We start from the raw sequence: 18,995 nt of genomic DNA on the forward strand, positions 1-18,995 counted from the left end.
CTGAGATGTAAACTCTCCTCTAATTTACAACAAAAATTTGTCATTTACAACAAAAGCCTGCTTAATTTTTCAGTTTACACCTCTTCAAACAATACAAACTGTCAAACTGAGGGCATTGATTAGATAAAAAAATGGAACAAAAAAATAAAATGTTAATGGATAATATCCATTTTATCAGCGTATTCCCAACATGAAGACTCTATAAATAAAGTTCAAATAGGAAAAACGAGCCAAGACCAAAAACCTTGCATTAGGAATAATCATCCAAACTCCAAAAGATAGTAAACTCACTGCCATCAAGTCAATGCTGACTCACAGTGTCCTTCTGTGGGTTTCCAAGGCTGTAACTGTTTAGGGGAGTAGAAAGTACACGTATTTCTTCCATGGAGCAAACTGGTGCTTTTGAACTGCTAACCCTGAGGGTCACAGCACAGCCCAACTCGGAACCACTATGCCACTACAGGCGTAAACATTTCAAAGACCAGGCAGCCTCTATTTAATGTAAAAGTTTCAGAAAATTGGAAAAAAGTGAAAGTATGCTCTCAACTCACTGTATGAAGCCATCATAACGTTGATCCTTAAACTGGACAAGAAAAAAACATATCACATTTTATGAGTACAAATATAAAAAATCCTAAGTAAGGTGTTAGCAAATCAAATTCAGCAAGGTTTAAAAATAATAATAATATACTGTAACCAAATGAAGTTTATCCAAGGAATGTAAAGATGATTCAACATTAAAATATCTATTAAACTAACCTACCCATATTAATGGAGGAGCCCTGGTGGTATAGTGGTTATGCACTGAGTTGTTAACCACATTTAACAGTTCAAAACCACCAGTAGACTCCACAGAAGAAAGACGAGGCTTTCTACTCCCATAAATAGTTGTAGTCTAGTGAAAAGAGTTGTATGAGCCCCTAATAAAATGATTTTTTAAAAAAGTTATAGTCTCAAAAATCTACAGGGGCAGTTCTACCTTGCCCTAAAGGGTCAGTATATGTCAGGCTTGACTTGATGGCTTGAATTTGAGTTTCTTTTTATTGATTCACATTAATAAAATTTTTTAAAAGGTGACCTAGATACAGAAAACATATTCTACAAAATGTTAAACTTATTCATAACTTTAAAAAGACCTCACAGCAAACAAGACAGAAGAAAAAAGATGAAAAAGAACTCCTTTAACTTGATAAAGAAACCTTTTAAAATGTACAACAAACGTCACAATGCAAAATTTTGGAAACATTCCATTATTCAACACTGTATTTTAAATAATAAATGTAGTAAAACATTTATTAAGAAAAGGAAATGAAATATAAGAAAGCAACAAAGCCATCCTTATTTGTAAGGAACAGGATCTCTACAAAGAATCTATAAGAGAATCTACACAAACTTAGAATAAAAGAACTCAAGGTTGTTCAATATAATGTCAATTTGCATACATGGCAATCTGGCACACCAGCAATAACCAAGTAAAAAAGAGAAAAAGATCCCAAGGGCACTCAGCTCAAGCTCCACAGGTCGGCAAACCCACCAGCTCCCAGAATTAAGTGCCCAGAGGCACACCACTTCAGCAGCCTCTCTCCAAAGGCACACAGCTGCACTTCCTTGGGTCAGGAAATCCAGCTTCCCCAATTAATTGCCTAGAGGCGCATTGCTCCACAAGCCAGCCTCCTGCACACAAGTACTCAGCTTCACTTGCTCCCTGTTGCCAAGTCCACCACTTTGCTCCATGTTCTGGCTCTGGTTCTACTCCTATTTTTTTCTATCCTCTAGATCCAGGAGATTCACTGTGCAGGGATCTCAGGTCCAGAGGATGTACTCCACTCATAGCTCTTGCTAGTAATGAGATCCTTGCTCCTGCTTCTCAGAAGGTTCATTTTATATGCAGCAGGATGGCAGTGCTGGGAATCTTGCTCACAATTACTCACTAGTGAATCCTATCAGTAACTCCCCATCTTTTAACAGTCCCATGCAGGGAAAGGTCGTTTGGTGGGAATTGAAAGACTTTGGCTAGAAAAGCCACCATAATTCACTGCCTCTGCAAAGGTTTGTTTTGCAGAAAAATTCATATTATCTTTCTATTTTCTTTCTTCACAAATTCTTTAGTCCCCCCCATGTATATGTGTTCACATATAATCTAGTTGTATGTATATACATGTATGTATGTGCAGCATCCATAAACTACACAGGGGCATAATTATGCATACTTCTTAGACACGGACAAACACTACACACGATTGATTTGTTTTCTAGCTTTAAAGGTGAACAATTCCAGACAATTCTAGTTTAGTGAGACAACAGGAATAGGGAGACTATGTTTTTGGACCACCTAGAACAGAATTAAAGAGAATACTGACACATTGTGGAAAATCTAACCATTGTCACCCAACAATGTGGGCAGTAATTGTTCATTAGGAACGTAATTTGTCATGCAAGCTTTCATCAAAAACACTATCAAACATTAGTTTAAACATACTTTTAAAAAGCAAGTAACATTAACAGCAGCAGCAACAATAGCAATAGAAGAACAAGAATATCAGCTAACATTTGAGCATTTATTATGAATGCAGACATTTTTCTAAGTATTTACATGTAACTAAAAAACCAAACTCGCTGCCACGGAGTCAATTCGGACTCAGTGAGACCCTATAGGGCAGAGTAAAATTGTCCCTTGTGTTTCCAAAGCTGTAACTCTTTTGGGAGCAGAAAGCCTAATTTTCCTTCCATGGAGCTGCTTATGGGTCCAAGAACGGCTTATTTTGTGGCTAGCAGCCCAACGTGTAACCCACTATGCTACCAGGGCTCCGTAAGTTTTTACAAGTACAATCCTAAAATACTGGGAGGTAGATTTTTATTATTAACCTCATTTTAAATTGGAGGAAACTGGAGCAGAGAGATATGTGCAATGTTATAAACCTAGTAAACAGTGAAACTAAAGCTTGCTGTCCAAAGTCTGTACGTAGTTTAATAACTATGGTACTGCTATTACTTTCTAATCTTTCTATATGCTGGAAGTATTTCATAAAAAATTTAAACCTATAACTATGAAGAAATGAACATATTTGGTCTGTGTAGTTCAAACTGGTCTACAGATGCTAGAATAATTAGAATGGTATGAAAACAGCATACCAATTAACTTAATTTATATGTTTAAATTTTGGCATTTTTTAGATCATTGCTTCACAACCAAGCATTCCTTCTTCGATACTCTGTTTAACTGGAATCTAGAAAGCATATGAGGGAAAACAAAAAGGGGCTTCAAAAAGTTCCTGGAAAAATTCCATTACTTTTTTTTCCTGAGAAGATTCTTATTTTTTAATTTTTAATTTATATCATTTTATTGGGGCTCATACAACTCTTATTGCAATCCATATATATATTCATTGTGTCAAGCACATTTGTACATTTGTTACACTCATCATTCTCAGAACATTTGCTTTCCACTTGAGCCCTTGGTATCAGCTCATTTTTCCCTTCCCTCCCCTCTACCCCCGCCATTACCTTTTAATTTAATTTTTCCACTAGCTTTTTGAAGCCCTTGTATATAATTCAACTATCTTTTTTCTTTGTCCTTAAATATAAAATTCTGTTACTTAACATCAAGGTATAAGAACATATAATTAAGAGTTTCTTATAAGTAATTGTGGTGAGAAATTTAATAAAATTTCTTTTACTCATTTTCTTCCAATCTCTTAGTTATGAGGTGGTTTACATTTTTTAATTGGTAAGTAATATTTATATAATGATAAAAATATCACTTTGTATAGCAGCATTTACAGCACACAGTAAAAGATGAAAAAATGGCATTCTCAATCACCAAATATTTATGATTCCTGACCATGTCCTAATCACACTACTCCTTGCTCCAGGTACCATTATTATTATTTCCTAAAAGTATGCCTTCTTCTCAGTCTAAGCCATACATTCACCCAGTGTGTCAAGTACATTTGCACATATGCTCCATCATCACTTTCAAAGCATTCTCTTCCTACTTGAGCCCCTGATACCAGCTCCCCATTTCTTCCCCCTCCCTCCTCCGAAAAAGATTTTGTTTTAAAGATACAATTAGCTGTTTTTGAGAAATACTCTTTTGACTATTACACATTCTAAATGATTAACAAAGGTTTTCCTTACCTGATACGGACACGGAATGTGATACTCTCTGCAGCGTTCTTGTATCCATGTTGTTTCCCAGATGCCACGGTACGCTTGCTCATAAAAGTAGCATCCAATTACAACCAAGAGCGGTACAAGATAAAGAATGCTGAACACACCAATCCGGATCATAAACTTCACCAACTTATCTTGGTTTTCCTTTTCTAATGGAATCTCAATTCGAACTCTGTTTAGGGATATAATGCCAGCTAAAAGGAGAGAGACTCCAACGACCACATACAGGCAGAGGGGAGCAAGGACAAAGTACCTCAATGCATCAACATCGTAGAGGCCAACAAAACACACGCCACTAATATTGTCACCTTCAATTTTATTCATCGCTAAAAGGATGATAGTTAGAGTTCCGGGGATGCCCCAGGCACTGGCATGGAAGAGCAATGCTTTCTTCTCAATCGCTTCACTACCCCACTTTGGCACAGCTGCCAAGAACCACGTGATGGTAAGGATGACCCACCAAACGCTGCCAGCCATAGTAAAAAAATAGAGTACCATAAAAAGCATGGTACAGGCTTTATTATGAGATCCTTGTGTCACCGTGGAAGCCTTATACTGTGCAGGGCTAGATGCGTTGCAGGCTACTCGGTCCTCAAGCAAAAATCCAATGAAGAAAATCAAGGATACCATCATGTAGCAGACAGCATAAAATATAATCGGTCTTTCAGGATAGCGGAATCTTGTGACATCGATCAGAAAAGTTAAAAAAGTAAACAGTGTGGCAGAGAGGCAAATGATTGAAATCAATCCTATGAAATACCGAGCAAATGAAAGCTCTTCTCTCCTGAAGTACATGTTTGGACAAGGAGGTGAACAATCACGCACGTGCAAAAAAGAATAGCCAAGATCAGGATCAATTTTCAACTCTCGGGGACACCAAAAACCATAGTCCCTCTGCACTGCCATTGGGGCTCCTTCCGTAGGATCTCCAGCTGAATTCAGATCCACAAGTCGAGGATATGGCTCATCACAATCTGGAAATCTAAAGGAAAGACAAGATGAGAACCACTTCTAATTATTGGGACATTTATTGCCACTTCACAATTTGGATGCCCAAATTGAGCACCTTATTTATTCTTATGCCATAGGAAAGCAAGAAATATAAGCAGTAACAAAGTAGACAATGGTATTTTATGTTATTAAAAAAAAAAAGCAGTCTCTTTAACATACCACTGTATTTTCCACAGTGGACAAAAGAATAATATCGTTTTATACTGATTTTGTTTCGGCTTCCAAAACAGTTGATCCTGACTCTAATAACCCTATAGGACAGAGTCCAACTGCTCCCAAAGGTTTCTAAAGCTGTAGATCTTTAAGGAAGCTAACAGATCTAACAGAAGCTAACAGATTCGACGACGGACTGAATGACTAGTAGGTTTAAACTATAAATCAAAGTACACGTATATTATTTACCTAGGACACACAATTTAAAGATTTCAAAATATGAAAGCATAGAGGTATAGCTAGATAGAAAAAAACAGCACGTGTTTAACAACAAATGCAGGATAATGATTACCTCATATGTGGGCAGAAAAGAAGGGAATGCAATCAGGAGGGGTTCCAAGGAACCTAAAATTCTACCTCATTGCTTACTTCTTTTAAAAGTCTAAAGTAAATATTATGAAATGTTAAGATTGCGCAAATACCTCGATAACAATAAGTATATAGGTATTCATCTTGTTCTTTATCCTTGAAATATTTTAGAATACAAAAGACTGGCTGCAAACAAATCTTCAAAACTTTAGAAAATACAGTCTCTACAGTGGAAGTTATCTAAAAAACACCTGGTATGTCCTGTATCTAGTAAAAAAAAAAGCAGAACTGATGTAACACTTACTCATTAACCTATTTAATTCATAATGGTATTTTAGCCCCCACAATGATGACATTACTAACAAGTTAATTCTCTTCTCTGATTTCTGTATTTGTCATAAATGGCATTACTTTTTAAGCATAAAAAAATACAAAAAAAGGCTTTGAAAATGGAGACAAGTCAATCAAATGTCTTGGTTATGTATTTCTTAATTACTGTTAAAGTGTATTCATGGAAACTTTACACTTGATCTCAGCCAAAAGGCCGAGAAGCGATATTCATGGAAACTTTGTTTACTTTCTATCTTATTTAATACTTCTAAATCTTAAAGCACAGATCAACACTGAGGCTATAAAGCGTCAAAATTGATGACTACTATGTACACTTTTCTAACTAGAATCTTCAAAAACAAGGTTTAGAAAACACGAAAAAGTAAATAATTTTAAACATACTGAAATATAAGAAATGATCCATGAAAATCTGTGATTTTCGCACCTACTACATTCCATGTCTTCAGGCCAAGGAACACCAAACATTTCCATGAGCTTTGAACACTCGGTGTAGGCCCGCTGACACAGCCTACGACAGGGAAGTGTGACACGTCCATATTCCATACAAATAGGAGCATAGAGTGCACAAAGAAACGGCCGGAAATCCCGAGAGCAATCCAGATTCACCATAGGGTGGAATGGCTAGGAAAAAGTTAAAATTGAAATATTAGATAAAGAGCCATATACAAGTAAACACTATTTGTATCGTACAGTTAGTTTTTTCATTTAAAAAACCAAAAAGATCCTCAAGGCTATTTTTTTTAATTCTGAAGGGGAGTTGTACTTTAAAAACAAAACACAAAACCTCTGTGTTAGTCTGAGTACATTAGAGAAACAAATCTAAAGAAACTCTATGTATAAGAGAGAGTTTTATATAAAGGGTAAGTGTACATTAAAAAAACATTCCAACCCAGTGCTGCCCAAGCCCACAAGTTCAACATTAGCCCATCTGTCTGACACCAATCCACAAAGTCCTCCTACATCTCACAAAACACATGCAATGATGCCGACTGCAGGACGAAAGCTGAGTCAGTGGCATCTCAGCGCTGGCAGGGGTCTCCACATGGCTGTTCCAGCACCCAGGGCTGCATCAGTGTAGGTCCATGTGGCTTCTCCTCAGGGATGTCTTGCAGGAAGTGAGCCTTGCCAGCTGAAGCAGGGAACTGGCTAAGGCAGCTAAGGCAGCTGGTCTGACCATCACAAAGCAAGAGACCCAAGAACTAGAAAGGCAAGGCTCACTGAGCCATTTATCTCTCTGCCTTTCAATTAACTGCACATGTATTTATTGGCCAGGTTGGCACAATAAACTAACTACCTCACCTCTTAGCCCTACCCCCAAAGACTTTGACTGTTAAGTCTGAGTGAATCCAGCCTAGTCTCTATGTGTACACTTTAATAGCTACAGGAGACACTATTAAAGTGGTAAGGCTGGGAGCCACTAATACAAGGGGGCTTCAAAAGCTCATTAAAAAAACAATGAAAAGATAATGGATTTCCCCCCCAAAACTTCTGGAAACCCTCTCTATACAAGATCATCCACTTTTACATAGAAAAAATTTAAAACATATGCATGAAGATGTTAAAAAGGGTGATTAATTCTTGGTGGTAAGAATATAATTTTCTTTTTTTTACATATTTTAATTTCTACATTTTCTTCAATTAGCATGTGTCAATAGTAGAGGGAGGGCAAACTTAAAAGGAGGGAAAAAAAGAAAGAAATGGAGGAAGAGAGAGTTATGCAGAGTAGTTATTTGAGAGCAAAAAGAAAGAATCTCTGATCTTTGATCATGCTTCTTATTCTATTTGAGGAGCCCTGCAGGTATAGTGGTTTTGAGTTGGGCTGTGATCAGGAAGGTCGGCAGTTTGAAACCACCACCTTTCCACTTCTGTAAACAGCCTCAGAAACTCACAGGGAGAGTTCCACCCCATCCTATAGGGTAACTATGAGTCGGCCTTGACTCAATGGCAATAAGTCTGGTTTGGATTTTCCTTAATCTCTTTACAAAACAGAGTTCTTTAAACTCTGAAACCATGATGTGAAAAAGGCTCACATTGTTCATTGGTATTAAGTATACACAAGAGAGCAGCTCCAAACTTAAAGCGATACCAAAAAAAACAGTAGAACCAAGGGATGGATTTAATAACCCCATAAGTGTGCAAATGATCAAAAGTGAATTCCCACTTCTTTAGATAAAAAATTTCGTTCATTGTTGATTTTGAATGGTAATGGATAGTATCATTGCCAGGACTTTGAACTGAGATAATGGAAAGAATATCAGACTCGGAAAACCAGAAATCTCTTTTAAAAGCCGAGGTCAAAGAGACTAATTGTACAATGGCTGTGATAGCCTCTATGAAACAATAAATAGCATGTCATGGTAAACTGAAACTATCACTTCCAAGTATGAGTATTTGTGGTTTCACCAAGAACCGCTTAGAAAGGCAGAAACAATATTTGAAAATAGCCATTAGAGAACTGATTCTAGATTCTAGAGAGCAGGCACATGTGGCGAGGGGCAGATAACTGCAGCCACTTCTCCAAGGAGGCAGTTGTTCAATCTGGACGCAAGGTAGAGAATCCGAGGGTTGTAGAAACTGGTGCTAGGTAATTACAAAAGCAGTGGAGCTTTTTAGTGGCTATGCAAAGCTGTAGACACAAAATTGGATATTAAAGGAAAAAGAGGTGCTAAGAATTGAGTCTGACATAGTCGGTTATCCCTCAAAATATTTGAGAATTCTGAAGCTGCACTGGGAAGGAGGGAAAGGAGCTATGCAGAAAGCGCTGAAAAGCACACTAGAGATTTTGGCAGTCTAACCAGGCCTCATATGCATGTGAAAGCTGGACAATAAATAAGGATGGCAGTAGAAGAATTAATGCATTTGAATTATGGTGTTGGCAAAGATTTTTGAAAGTACCTTGAACTGCCAGAATCTTTCTTGGAGGAAGTATAGCTGGAATGTTCCTTAGAAGCGAATGTGGCAAGATGGATTATAGACATGTTAACAAGAGAGAGCAGACGCAGGAAAAGAACGTCACATTGGTAAGTGGAGGGTCAGAGAAAAATAGGAAACCCCTCAAGGAGATAGACTGACACAGTGGCTGCACGAATGGGCTCAAATGTAACAGCAATTGTATGGCACAGGATGGGGCAGTGTTTTGTTGAGTTGTACATAGTGTCGCGAGGAGTCAGAATCAACTCCATGAACCCTAACAGCAACATCAGGCCAAGAAGTTATGAATTAGAGATATGGATTAAGCCCTGCCAGGTGACAGAACATTCAAGACCTCCATAGCTACCCCTCCTAGTAGAAAGGTTGAATCAGAGGGAGAAAGAAACTTACTAAAACTACAAATCCACCTCAACTTAGCTCAGTGCCAGTCTTAGGTAAGATTATATTCCCCCACTAATCAATCAAGCAGAATAAAGGATAAATGCTTTCTAGAGTGATGTAACATCACCTGAACCTCAATAATATTTTAGAATCTGGAACTAAAGAAAAAACTAATGGGAAAACTCAAGAAAAAGAATACCATGTTTTAGTGACCCAAATACTGGAGTTAACAGTGTAACAATGGCTGAAATGTTCAATAAAGTTAAATATGAAGAATTTCATCAGAAAATTGAAATATACTATAAGAGGGATCAAATGAAAATTCTATCGCTGGAATGTATGATGACTGAAATTTGGAACATATTAAATATAGAAGAATATAGAACTGGCAAAACAGAAAATCTTTGAATGAAAGCAAACTGACAAAAAATAATGGAAACACAAAGAAAGAGCCATAATAGGTAAAACACAGCAATTAACATATGCATAAATGGAACTTTAAAAAGGGAGAATATGATAATGAAAAAATGAAAATATATAATAAGATGATGGCTAAGAATTTTCCCAAACTGATTAAACAGCAGCTCATACATCCATGAAGTTCTGTAAATCCCATGAAGGATAAATGCAAAGAAAACCACATCTAAGCACATTGGAGTCAACTGTTGGCAATCCAAGAAAATAATTTTTAAGCAGCCCGAGAGGAAAATACACATTATCTTTAGAAACACAACAGTTAACACTTAAAATAGTTGACTTCAGAACAATGGGACCACTTCTTTAAAGAGGTGTGAGAAAATAACAGTTAAACTAGAATTCCATACCCAGGGAATATACCCTTCACAGACTTGTGAAAATGAAGACATTTTCAGATATGCTAAAGATGGGAAAATGCATCACCAGCAAACCTGTACTAAAAGGAATGCTTAAGAGAGTTCTTCAGGAATTCACTTCAGACGACAGCACTGAAGCTACAGCTCAGGGAGAGGGACATGTCTGATCAGAGCACACAGGAGAAAATGAAGGGAGAGGAAGAGAGAGTGGAGCACATCCTGGTCCACCAAGCCCTGAGGACGATATTCCTGCTCAGAGCAGCCACAGCACATAGATGGCCATTTGGTTTGGGACACAATATCCCTCACTGACCCATAGTGCCACGGGGGATAACACTGGATAATTGACCCCACCACACTAAGGCAAAACACTAAAGGTGTGCAACAGAACAGCAAGGGGAACAGAGCAACAAAGTCCCCAGGGAATACCAAAAATAGACTTTGGAACCAGGGCATGGCACTCCATCAGACTCCATCAGAAAATGTCCACAAACATACCTTGAACTATTTACAGATTTTTCTTCTTTTTTTGTTCTTGTTGTTTTGTTTTGCTCTGTCTTGTGTTTTTGTGCATATTATTATCTGTGCAGGTCTACTTAGATATCATGATCTGAATTCTACCTTGCAAGTCTGGCTAGACCAGAGGATGTACACCGGTACAGATAGGAACTGGAAATACAGGGAATCCAGGGTGGATGATCCCTTCAGGACCAGTGGTGTGAGTGGTGATACTGGGAGCGTAGAGGGAGAGTGGGTTGGAAAGAGGGAACCGATTACAAGGATCTATATGTGACCTCCTCCCTGGGGGATGGACAACAGAAAAGAGGGTGAAGGGAGACGTCAGACATGGCAAGGTATGACAAAATAATAATTTATAAATTATCAAAGGTTCAGGAGGGAGTGGGGAGCGGAGAGAGAGGTGAAAAAATGAGGACCTGATGCCAGGGGCTTAAGTGGAGGGCAAATGTTTTGAGAATGACGAGGGCAATGAATGTACAAATGTGCTTTACACAATTGATGTATGTATGGATTGTGATGAGTCATATAGGCCCCTAATAAAATGATTTTTAAAAATACATTGGATAAATAATCTGGAGGAGAAAACAACAGGATCGACGGTTCTGGGGGGATATGGGAGAGGGGGAGGGAGGGGAAAGGAAGTGGGGGTTAACAAACCCAGGGAAGTGATCTAAAATCGATGGCGAAGAGGGTGTAGGAGGCCTGGTAAGGCTTGATCAAGGGCAATGTAACCAAGAGGAATTACTGAAACCCAAATGAAGGCTCATAATAGTGGAACAAGAGGAAAGTAAAATGAAATAAAGGAAAGAATTAGGAGGAAAAGGGCATTTACAGAGGTCTATAAATGCATGCATATATGTAAATTTATTTATATATGATGATGAGGAAATATATCTATTTGCATATATTTATAGGTTTAGTATTAACATAACAGAAGGACATTGGGCCTCCACTCAAGTACTCCCTCAATGCAAGAATACTTTCTTCTACTAAATTGGCATTCTATTATGCTCACCTTCCCGACACAATCACTGAAGACAAAGCAGGTGCATAAGCAAATGTAGTGAAGAAAGCTGATGGTGCCTGACTATCAAAAAATAAAGCGTCTGGAGTCTTAAAGGCTTGAAGATAAAAAAGCAACCACCTAGCTAAGAAGCAACAAAGCCCACATGGAAGAAGCACACCAGCCTGTGATCACGAGGTGTCGATGGGATCAGGAATCAGGCATTAAAGAACAAAAAAATCATATCATTGTGAATGAGAGGGAGTGCAGAGTGGAGACCCAAAGCCCATCTGTATAGGCAACTGAACATCTCCTTACAGAAGGGTGGCAGGGAGGAAACAAGCCAGTCAGGGTACAGTATAGCACCGATGAAACATACTGCTTTCGTCTAATTTTTTAATGTTACGTTCCCCCCACTATCATGATCCCAATTCTACCTAACAAATCCGGCTAGACCAGAGGATATACACTGGTACAGTTGAGAGGACAGATAAATCCCTCAGGACCAATAGTGAGAGTAGTGATACCAGGAGGGTAAGGGGAAGGTGGGGGAGAAAGGGAGAACTGATCACAAAGATCTACATATAACCCCCTTCCTGGGGGACGGACAACAGAAACGTGGGTGAAGGGGGACATCGGACAATTTAAGACATGAAAAAATAAAAATAATTTATAAATTATCAAGAGTTCATGAGGGAGGGAGGGAGGGAGGGAGGGAGAAAATGAGGAGCTGATCCAAGGGCTCAAGTAGAAAGCAAATGTTTTGAGAATGATGATGGCAACAAATGTACAAATGTGCTTGACACAATGGATATATGCATGGACTGTGATAAGAGTTGTATGAAAAAAATAAAATAAAAACAAGAATTGTATGAGCCCCCAATAAAACAATTTTTTTAAAGTACTTAAAAAAAGAGTTCTTCAGAGGGAAAAAAATTTTTAATTAAAACTCAAAATTAATACTGAAAGGGTAAAAATGTGAGTAAATATGAGTTACTTTCTGTTATAACAAAAAAAGTAACAACAATGTATTTAGATACATGCAAAAACAAAAGACCAAACATACTGTCATCAAACTGATTCAGACTCATAGTCACCCTATAAGACAGAGTAGAACCTTATAGTATTTCCAAGGTTGTAAATCTTGACAGAAACAGACTGTCAACTTTTTCTCCCATGGAGCAGCTGGTAGGTACCAAGTGCCAACTTTTAAGTTAGCACCCAAGTACCTTGACTACTGAACTATCAGGTATCCTTTCATAAAAAATACATACAAAATTAATATATATGACATGAAAAAATCTACATTGAACAGTACAAAAATATAATTACAAAAGGTTAAAGGTACCATGTTTATGAACTGGACCAATTTAATAGTGTACAAAACATCATTCCTCTCCAAATTGATGTATACTTTCAATGCAAGTCCAATCAAAATCCCAAGATTTTATACTTTTATCAAGACTGGAATCTTGAGTATAAAAGTAAATGCAAATATATGACAAAAGTAGTGAAAATAATAATAGAGAACAAAGCTAAAGGTGAAAGAGTATCAGGCTATAAAATCATGGTAACTGTTGTTAAGTGCCACTGAAGCAGTACTGACTCATAGAGACCCTATGTACAACAGAATGAAACACTGCCTGGTCCTGCACCTTCCTCACAATTGCTGTTATGTTGCAACCACTGTGTCAGTACATATCGTGGAGGGTTTTCTTCTCGCCCTCTATATGTCCAAAATACATGAGACAAAGGAGATTCCTAGGAGCTTTCTGGCTATACTTCTGAAAAAGATTTGCTTCTTATTCTTGCAGTCCATGGTACCTTCAATATTTCTTATCAACACCATACTTCAAATGTGTGGTAGTTATATAACCTGTTGGCAATTTGAGGCTTAAGACTGAAGGCGTGGAGTTTAGCCTGTCAATCAGATTGCAGCTTAATGACCTTATTTGGAGGCACTAAGGAAATAAATAGCTCATTAGAGGTGGGACACATACTCAGTACCTGTGAGACAACCTCCTTGACAAGTCATATGGAGACAGGCTGATGGCAGCCAAAGGCTTAGAGCTGGAGGAGCCATGTAGAAACCTCTGCCAGCACTGAGATGCTTACACCACTGGATCCACAAGACTTCCCACCCACTGGCCTGTGATCTTCGTACATTTGGCGTCATTGTATATGATTCATGAATCTGAAGAGGACTTTATAGATTGGCATCGGACATATGAGCTAATATCGGATTTATGGACTTGATCTGGACTGGGCTGGGATGTTTTCTCAATATTCAATTGCTCTTTTATCTACAGCTCTTTCTCATACACATGTGAGTTTCTATGAATTTGTTTCTCTAGTTTACACGGACTGACACAAAATGCATCAATTTTTCTGCAGTCTGACTAATTAATTTCCTAGGTTTTAAATGCATATGAAATGAGCAGAAATGCCATGACTTTGGTTAGGTACACCTTAGTCCTCAAAGTGACATATTTGTTCAACCTTTTAGAGTGATTTTGTGCAAATCTGCCCAGTACATTAGTTGTTTGATCTTATCCCAAACATAAATATCAATTCCAAACATAAGTGTGAAAGGTAAAATTAATATTACTTAAATAGGATATAAAATTGCTAACTATATGGTACAAAAACAAACCAAACTCAGTCATTGAGTCAATACCAACACATACTAACCCCTAGAGAATAGGGTAAAACTGCCCCTGTAGGTTGCTGAGACTACAATTCTTTTTGTTGTTGTTGTTGTTAATAATTTTACTGGGGGCTCTTACAGCTCTTATAACATTCCATACTTCAATTGTATCAAGCTTATTTGTACATATGTTGCCATCATCATTTCCAAAACATTTTCTACTTGAGCGGTTGGTATAAGCTCCACTTTTTTCCCCTCCCTCTCCCACATTCCTATCCTTGTGAATCCTTGATGAATTATATATTGTTGTTATTTCATATTGTACACTGTCTGTTGTCTCCCTTCACCCACATTTCTGCTATTTGTCCCTTTCGGGGGAGCTATATATCCAACCTTGTGATGAGTTCGCACTTTCTCCCCACTTCTCCGTCCCCGACCACCCTCCTATTCTTATGATATCGCTACTCCCACTACTGTTCCTAAAGGGTTTATCTGTTCTGAATTCCATGTGTCGAGAGCTCTTATCTGTACCGATGTGTGTTTTCCAGTCTAGCCAGATTAGTAGGGGTCATGGTAATAGGGGGGGGAAGAAGCTTCAGGAACTAAAGGAATGATTTGTGTTTCATTGGTGCCATACTGCACCTTAGTTGAATCATCCCTTCCTTAGAACCTTTCTGTGGGGGCTATCCAATTGTCTAATGATGGGTTTTGGGTCTCAACTCCAACACCCCTTGTTCGCATCAATATAGTTGGGGTTGTTGTTTTTTTTTGGATGAGACTACAACTCTTAATGGAATAGAGAGCTTCAACTTTCTGTGAATGAGTGGCCAGTTGTTTTGAACTGCCGACCTTGAGGTTTGCAGCCCAAGAAGTAACCACTACATCCTCAGGGCTCCTTTAAAAACAGCTAAAATAAAAAGGAGTGACAATATCAATTGCTGGCGAGGAAACTGAAAAATTAGATTTCTTTTTTTAGTCCTGATTTTCTTTTTTTTTAAATCGTTTTATTAGGCACGTCTCTATCCCACTAAAACTCAATTGTGTAAAGCACATTTGTACATTCATTGCCCTTGTCATTCTCAAAACAAAAGGCAATGGTAGATGTCCTGAACCTAGCAACATGCATAGAAGAAGCAGACATTCATCAGCCACATAAATAAATTTTCAGAATGGTGCTTTGAGTCATACAGGATATGAAGGAAACAATAAAGAAACAGGATGAAATGATAGAGGAGATAAAGTCCACACACCAAAGGGAAATACAAGATCTTAGGGACAAGATAAAAACAGTAGCAGACTCATGGATTTTGCCAATTGACTGGCAGAGGTTGCAATCATCTCAGATAAATTTGATCTCAAAAGACAAGTCATAAAAAGAGGTAAGGAGGGACACTATATAAAGCTCAAGGGAATGGTAGACAAAGAACCACCAAGCATTTTAAACATATATTCCCCGAATGAGAGACCGCTGAATATGTCAACCAAGGGCTCCAAAAGATGAAAAAGAAAATCACAGCCTCAGCAATTATAGAAGGTGGCATTAATACACTGCTCACTGAGATAGATAGAACACAGGGAAATAAACTCAACAAGGAGGCTAGAGATCTAAACACTACAATTAGACAATTTGACCTGATAAGATATTTACAGAGCTTTTCATACAAATATAAAAAGATTCACATTCTTTTCAAGCCTACATAGCACATATTTGAAGACAGACCACATGCTAGGGCATAAGGCGAATCTGCATAAATCTAAGCACATTGATATCATACAGACCTCTCTCTCTGACCACTGTGCCATAAGGCTGGAAATCAACAAAATGAAGATGAAGAAGATAATAGCAAACAATTGAAGGATGAATAACTCTGTTGCAAAAGGAGTGTGTACTGGCCCAGATCAGAGATGAAATTAGGAAATTTAGAGAAAATAACAAGAATGAGAACACAGCATACCAAAACGTATGGAACACAGCAGAGGCAGTTATCAGAGGAAGTTTCATAGCAATACATGCACACATAAAAAAGGAAAAGAGACTTATGACTGATATGCTGGCACTAAATTTACAGCAACTATAGCAGAGTCAACAGGACAATCCTACTAATAGCAAAAGACAAGAAATAATAAAAATCAGACCTGAGATTCAGGAGGGAAAATAAGAAAACTATGGAAAAAATTAATGCTGTCAAAAGTTGGTTCTTTGAAAGGATAAACAGAATCGACAGAACGCTGACAAACCTAACCAAAGAAAGACGGGAATAAATTTCAATAGAAAGGATGAGGGATGAAAGTGGGGGCGTTACAACTGACCCTAATGACATCAAGAGGATAATTATACAGTACTACAAAGGACTGTACTCTAATGAATTCAGCAACTTGGAAGACGTGGATAAATTCTTGGAAAACAATCCCTCCCTAAACTATGCCCAATGGACGTCAATATCAATAGACCCATAGCTATATAAGAAATAAACAAGGTTATCAAAGGATAACCAATAAAAAAAAAATCCCGTGGACCTGATGGCTTCACATGAGAATTTGGTCAAGCATTCTGGGAAGAACTGACACCAATCCTACACAAACTCTTCCAGAATATAGAAAAAGACGGCAAACTTCCGAACTCCTTCTATGAAGCTACCTTACAAATCCAGCTAGACCAGAAGATGTACACTGGTACAGATAAGAACTGGAAACACGGAATTCAGGACAGATAAATCCCTCAGGACCAATAATGAGAGTAGTGATACCATGAGGCTAAGGGGAAGGTGGGGGAGAAAGGGAGAACTGATCACAAAGATCTACATATAACCCCCTCCCTGGGGGACAGGCAACAAAGAAGTGGGTGAAGGGAGACATTGGACAAATTAAACATGAAAAAATAAAAATAATTTATAAATTATCAACGGTTCATAAAGGAGGGAGGAAAATGAAGAGCTGATACCAAGGGCTCAAGTAGAAAGCAAATGTTTTGAGAATGATGATGGCAACAAATGTACAAATGTGCTTGACACAATGGATGTATGCATGGACTGTGATAAGAGTTGTACAAAAAAACAAAATAAAATAAAAACAAGAGTTGTATGAGCCCCCAATAAAATGATTTTTAAGTACTTAAAAAAAGAGAATTCTTCAAAGAAATGGAAACACTGATCACCAATTTCATGTGGAAAGGGAAGAAGCCCCTAATTAGCAGAGAGCTCCACAAGAAGGACATAGTGGGAGGGCTTGCTTTACCTGACTTTAGCACAAATTATACAGCCACAGTGGCCAAAACTGCATGGTATTGGTATAATGACAGATACTCAGACCAATAGAAAAGAACTGAAAAACCCAGAAATAAAGTCATCAGCATACAGACAACTTACCTTTGATAAGGTCCCCCAAAATATCAAATGGGAAGCAGATGCTCTCTTCAACAAGTGGTGCTGGAGAAAAAAATGGATATCTACCTACAGAAAAATGAAGCAAGACCCTTATCTCACTCCATGTACAAGAATAAGCTCAAGGTGAATCACAGACTTTGAGGTAATACCCTAAACTATTAGGGCCATCTATGAGGGAATTGGGACCAACCTGAGAACTATGACTTAGGGATACATAGGCTATCAGAAATAGGAAAGGATACAAATACAGATGAATCACAAATTGACGAGTGGGATATACTGAAGAAAAAACACTTGTGTGCATCGAAAGAATTTACCGAGAGTAATAAGAGAGTCCATGGACTGGGAAAACACCTTTAGCCATAACACATCAGACAAAGGCCTCATTACTAAAATCTACAATACTCTGCTAGCTCCCCAAAAAGAAAAACCTAATTGCCCACTAAGGAGGTGGGAAAGGGACCTGACCAGAAGTTTCACAAGGGCAGAAATCCGAATGGCCAATAAACATAAGAGAAAACGTTCCCGATCAGTAGCCAAAGGGAAATGCATATTAAAACTATGAGATACCACCTAACACCCTCAAAGATAGCCCAATTCATAAAATCAGAAAGCAACAAGTGTTGGAGGGACTGTAGATAGGAACTCTCATCCACTGCTGGTGGACCTGTAGGTATGTACAGCCACTATGGAAATTGATTTGACAATATCTAAAACAGATGGTAACTGAGCTACCATACCACCCAGCAATCCCCCTATGGGGCATATACCCAGAAGAGGCAAAAAACAAACCACGGCCAGACATCTGTGCTCCTGTTTATCGCGGCACAGTTCACAGTTGCAAGGAGTTGGAAACAACCCAAATTTCCATCAACTGATGAATGGATTAAAATACTGTGGTACAGCTATACAATGGAGTATTACGCATTGGTAAAAGGCAGTGATGAATGCATGAAGCACATCGCTGCATGGGAAGAACTGGAGGAAATTATGCTAAGTGAAATAAGCGAAGCACAAAAGGCCAAGTACATGAGTCCAGTGAGGTAAGCTTTAAAAAAACGCAAAAGGAGCATAGGGAAAAAGCTACTGTATAAAAATATTCCTGGGGCGAGGTCCAGGTAGTATGGCAGGGGCCAGACCAAATTCGGGGATATATATGGTATCCAACTAAAAAGGGGGTGGGGGGAAGAAATTTAAAAAAGAATTCTGTAGCAAGGGAACAGGGCACTAGCCCACCCAAG

The 18,995-nt window shown here is 38.2% G+C and overlaps 1 protein-coding gene across 1 annotated transcript in view; it reads right to left on the minus strand.

Moving 5' to 3' along the window:
- Window positions 1-18,995, minus strand: part of FZD3 (frizzled class receptor 3) — a 97,376-nt gene that overhangs the window by 42,581 nt on the left and 35,800 nt on the right. The window contains exons 3-5 of the mRNA XM_045286834.1: window positions 6,482-6,678; window positions 4,138-5,155; window positions 552-583 (exon numbers count right to left, since the gene is read on the minus strand). Of these exons, the coding sequence (XP_045142769.1) occupies window positions 552-583; window positions 4,138-5,155; window positions 6,482-6,678 (1,247 nt within the window). The remainder of the gene's footprint in view (window positions 1-551; window positions 584-4,137; window positions 5,156-6,481; window positions 6,679-18,995) is intronic.

Source organism: Echinops telfairi, unplaced genomic scaffold, assembly GCF_000313985.2.
Source record: "Echinops telfairi isolate 266 unplaced genomic scaffold, ASM31398v2 ScPeMD7_9;HRSCAF=40, whole genome shotgun sequence".
NCBI lineage: Eukaryota > Metazoa > Chordata > Mammalia > Afrosoricida > Tenrecidae > Echinops > Echinops telfairi.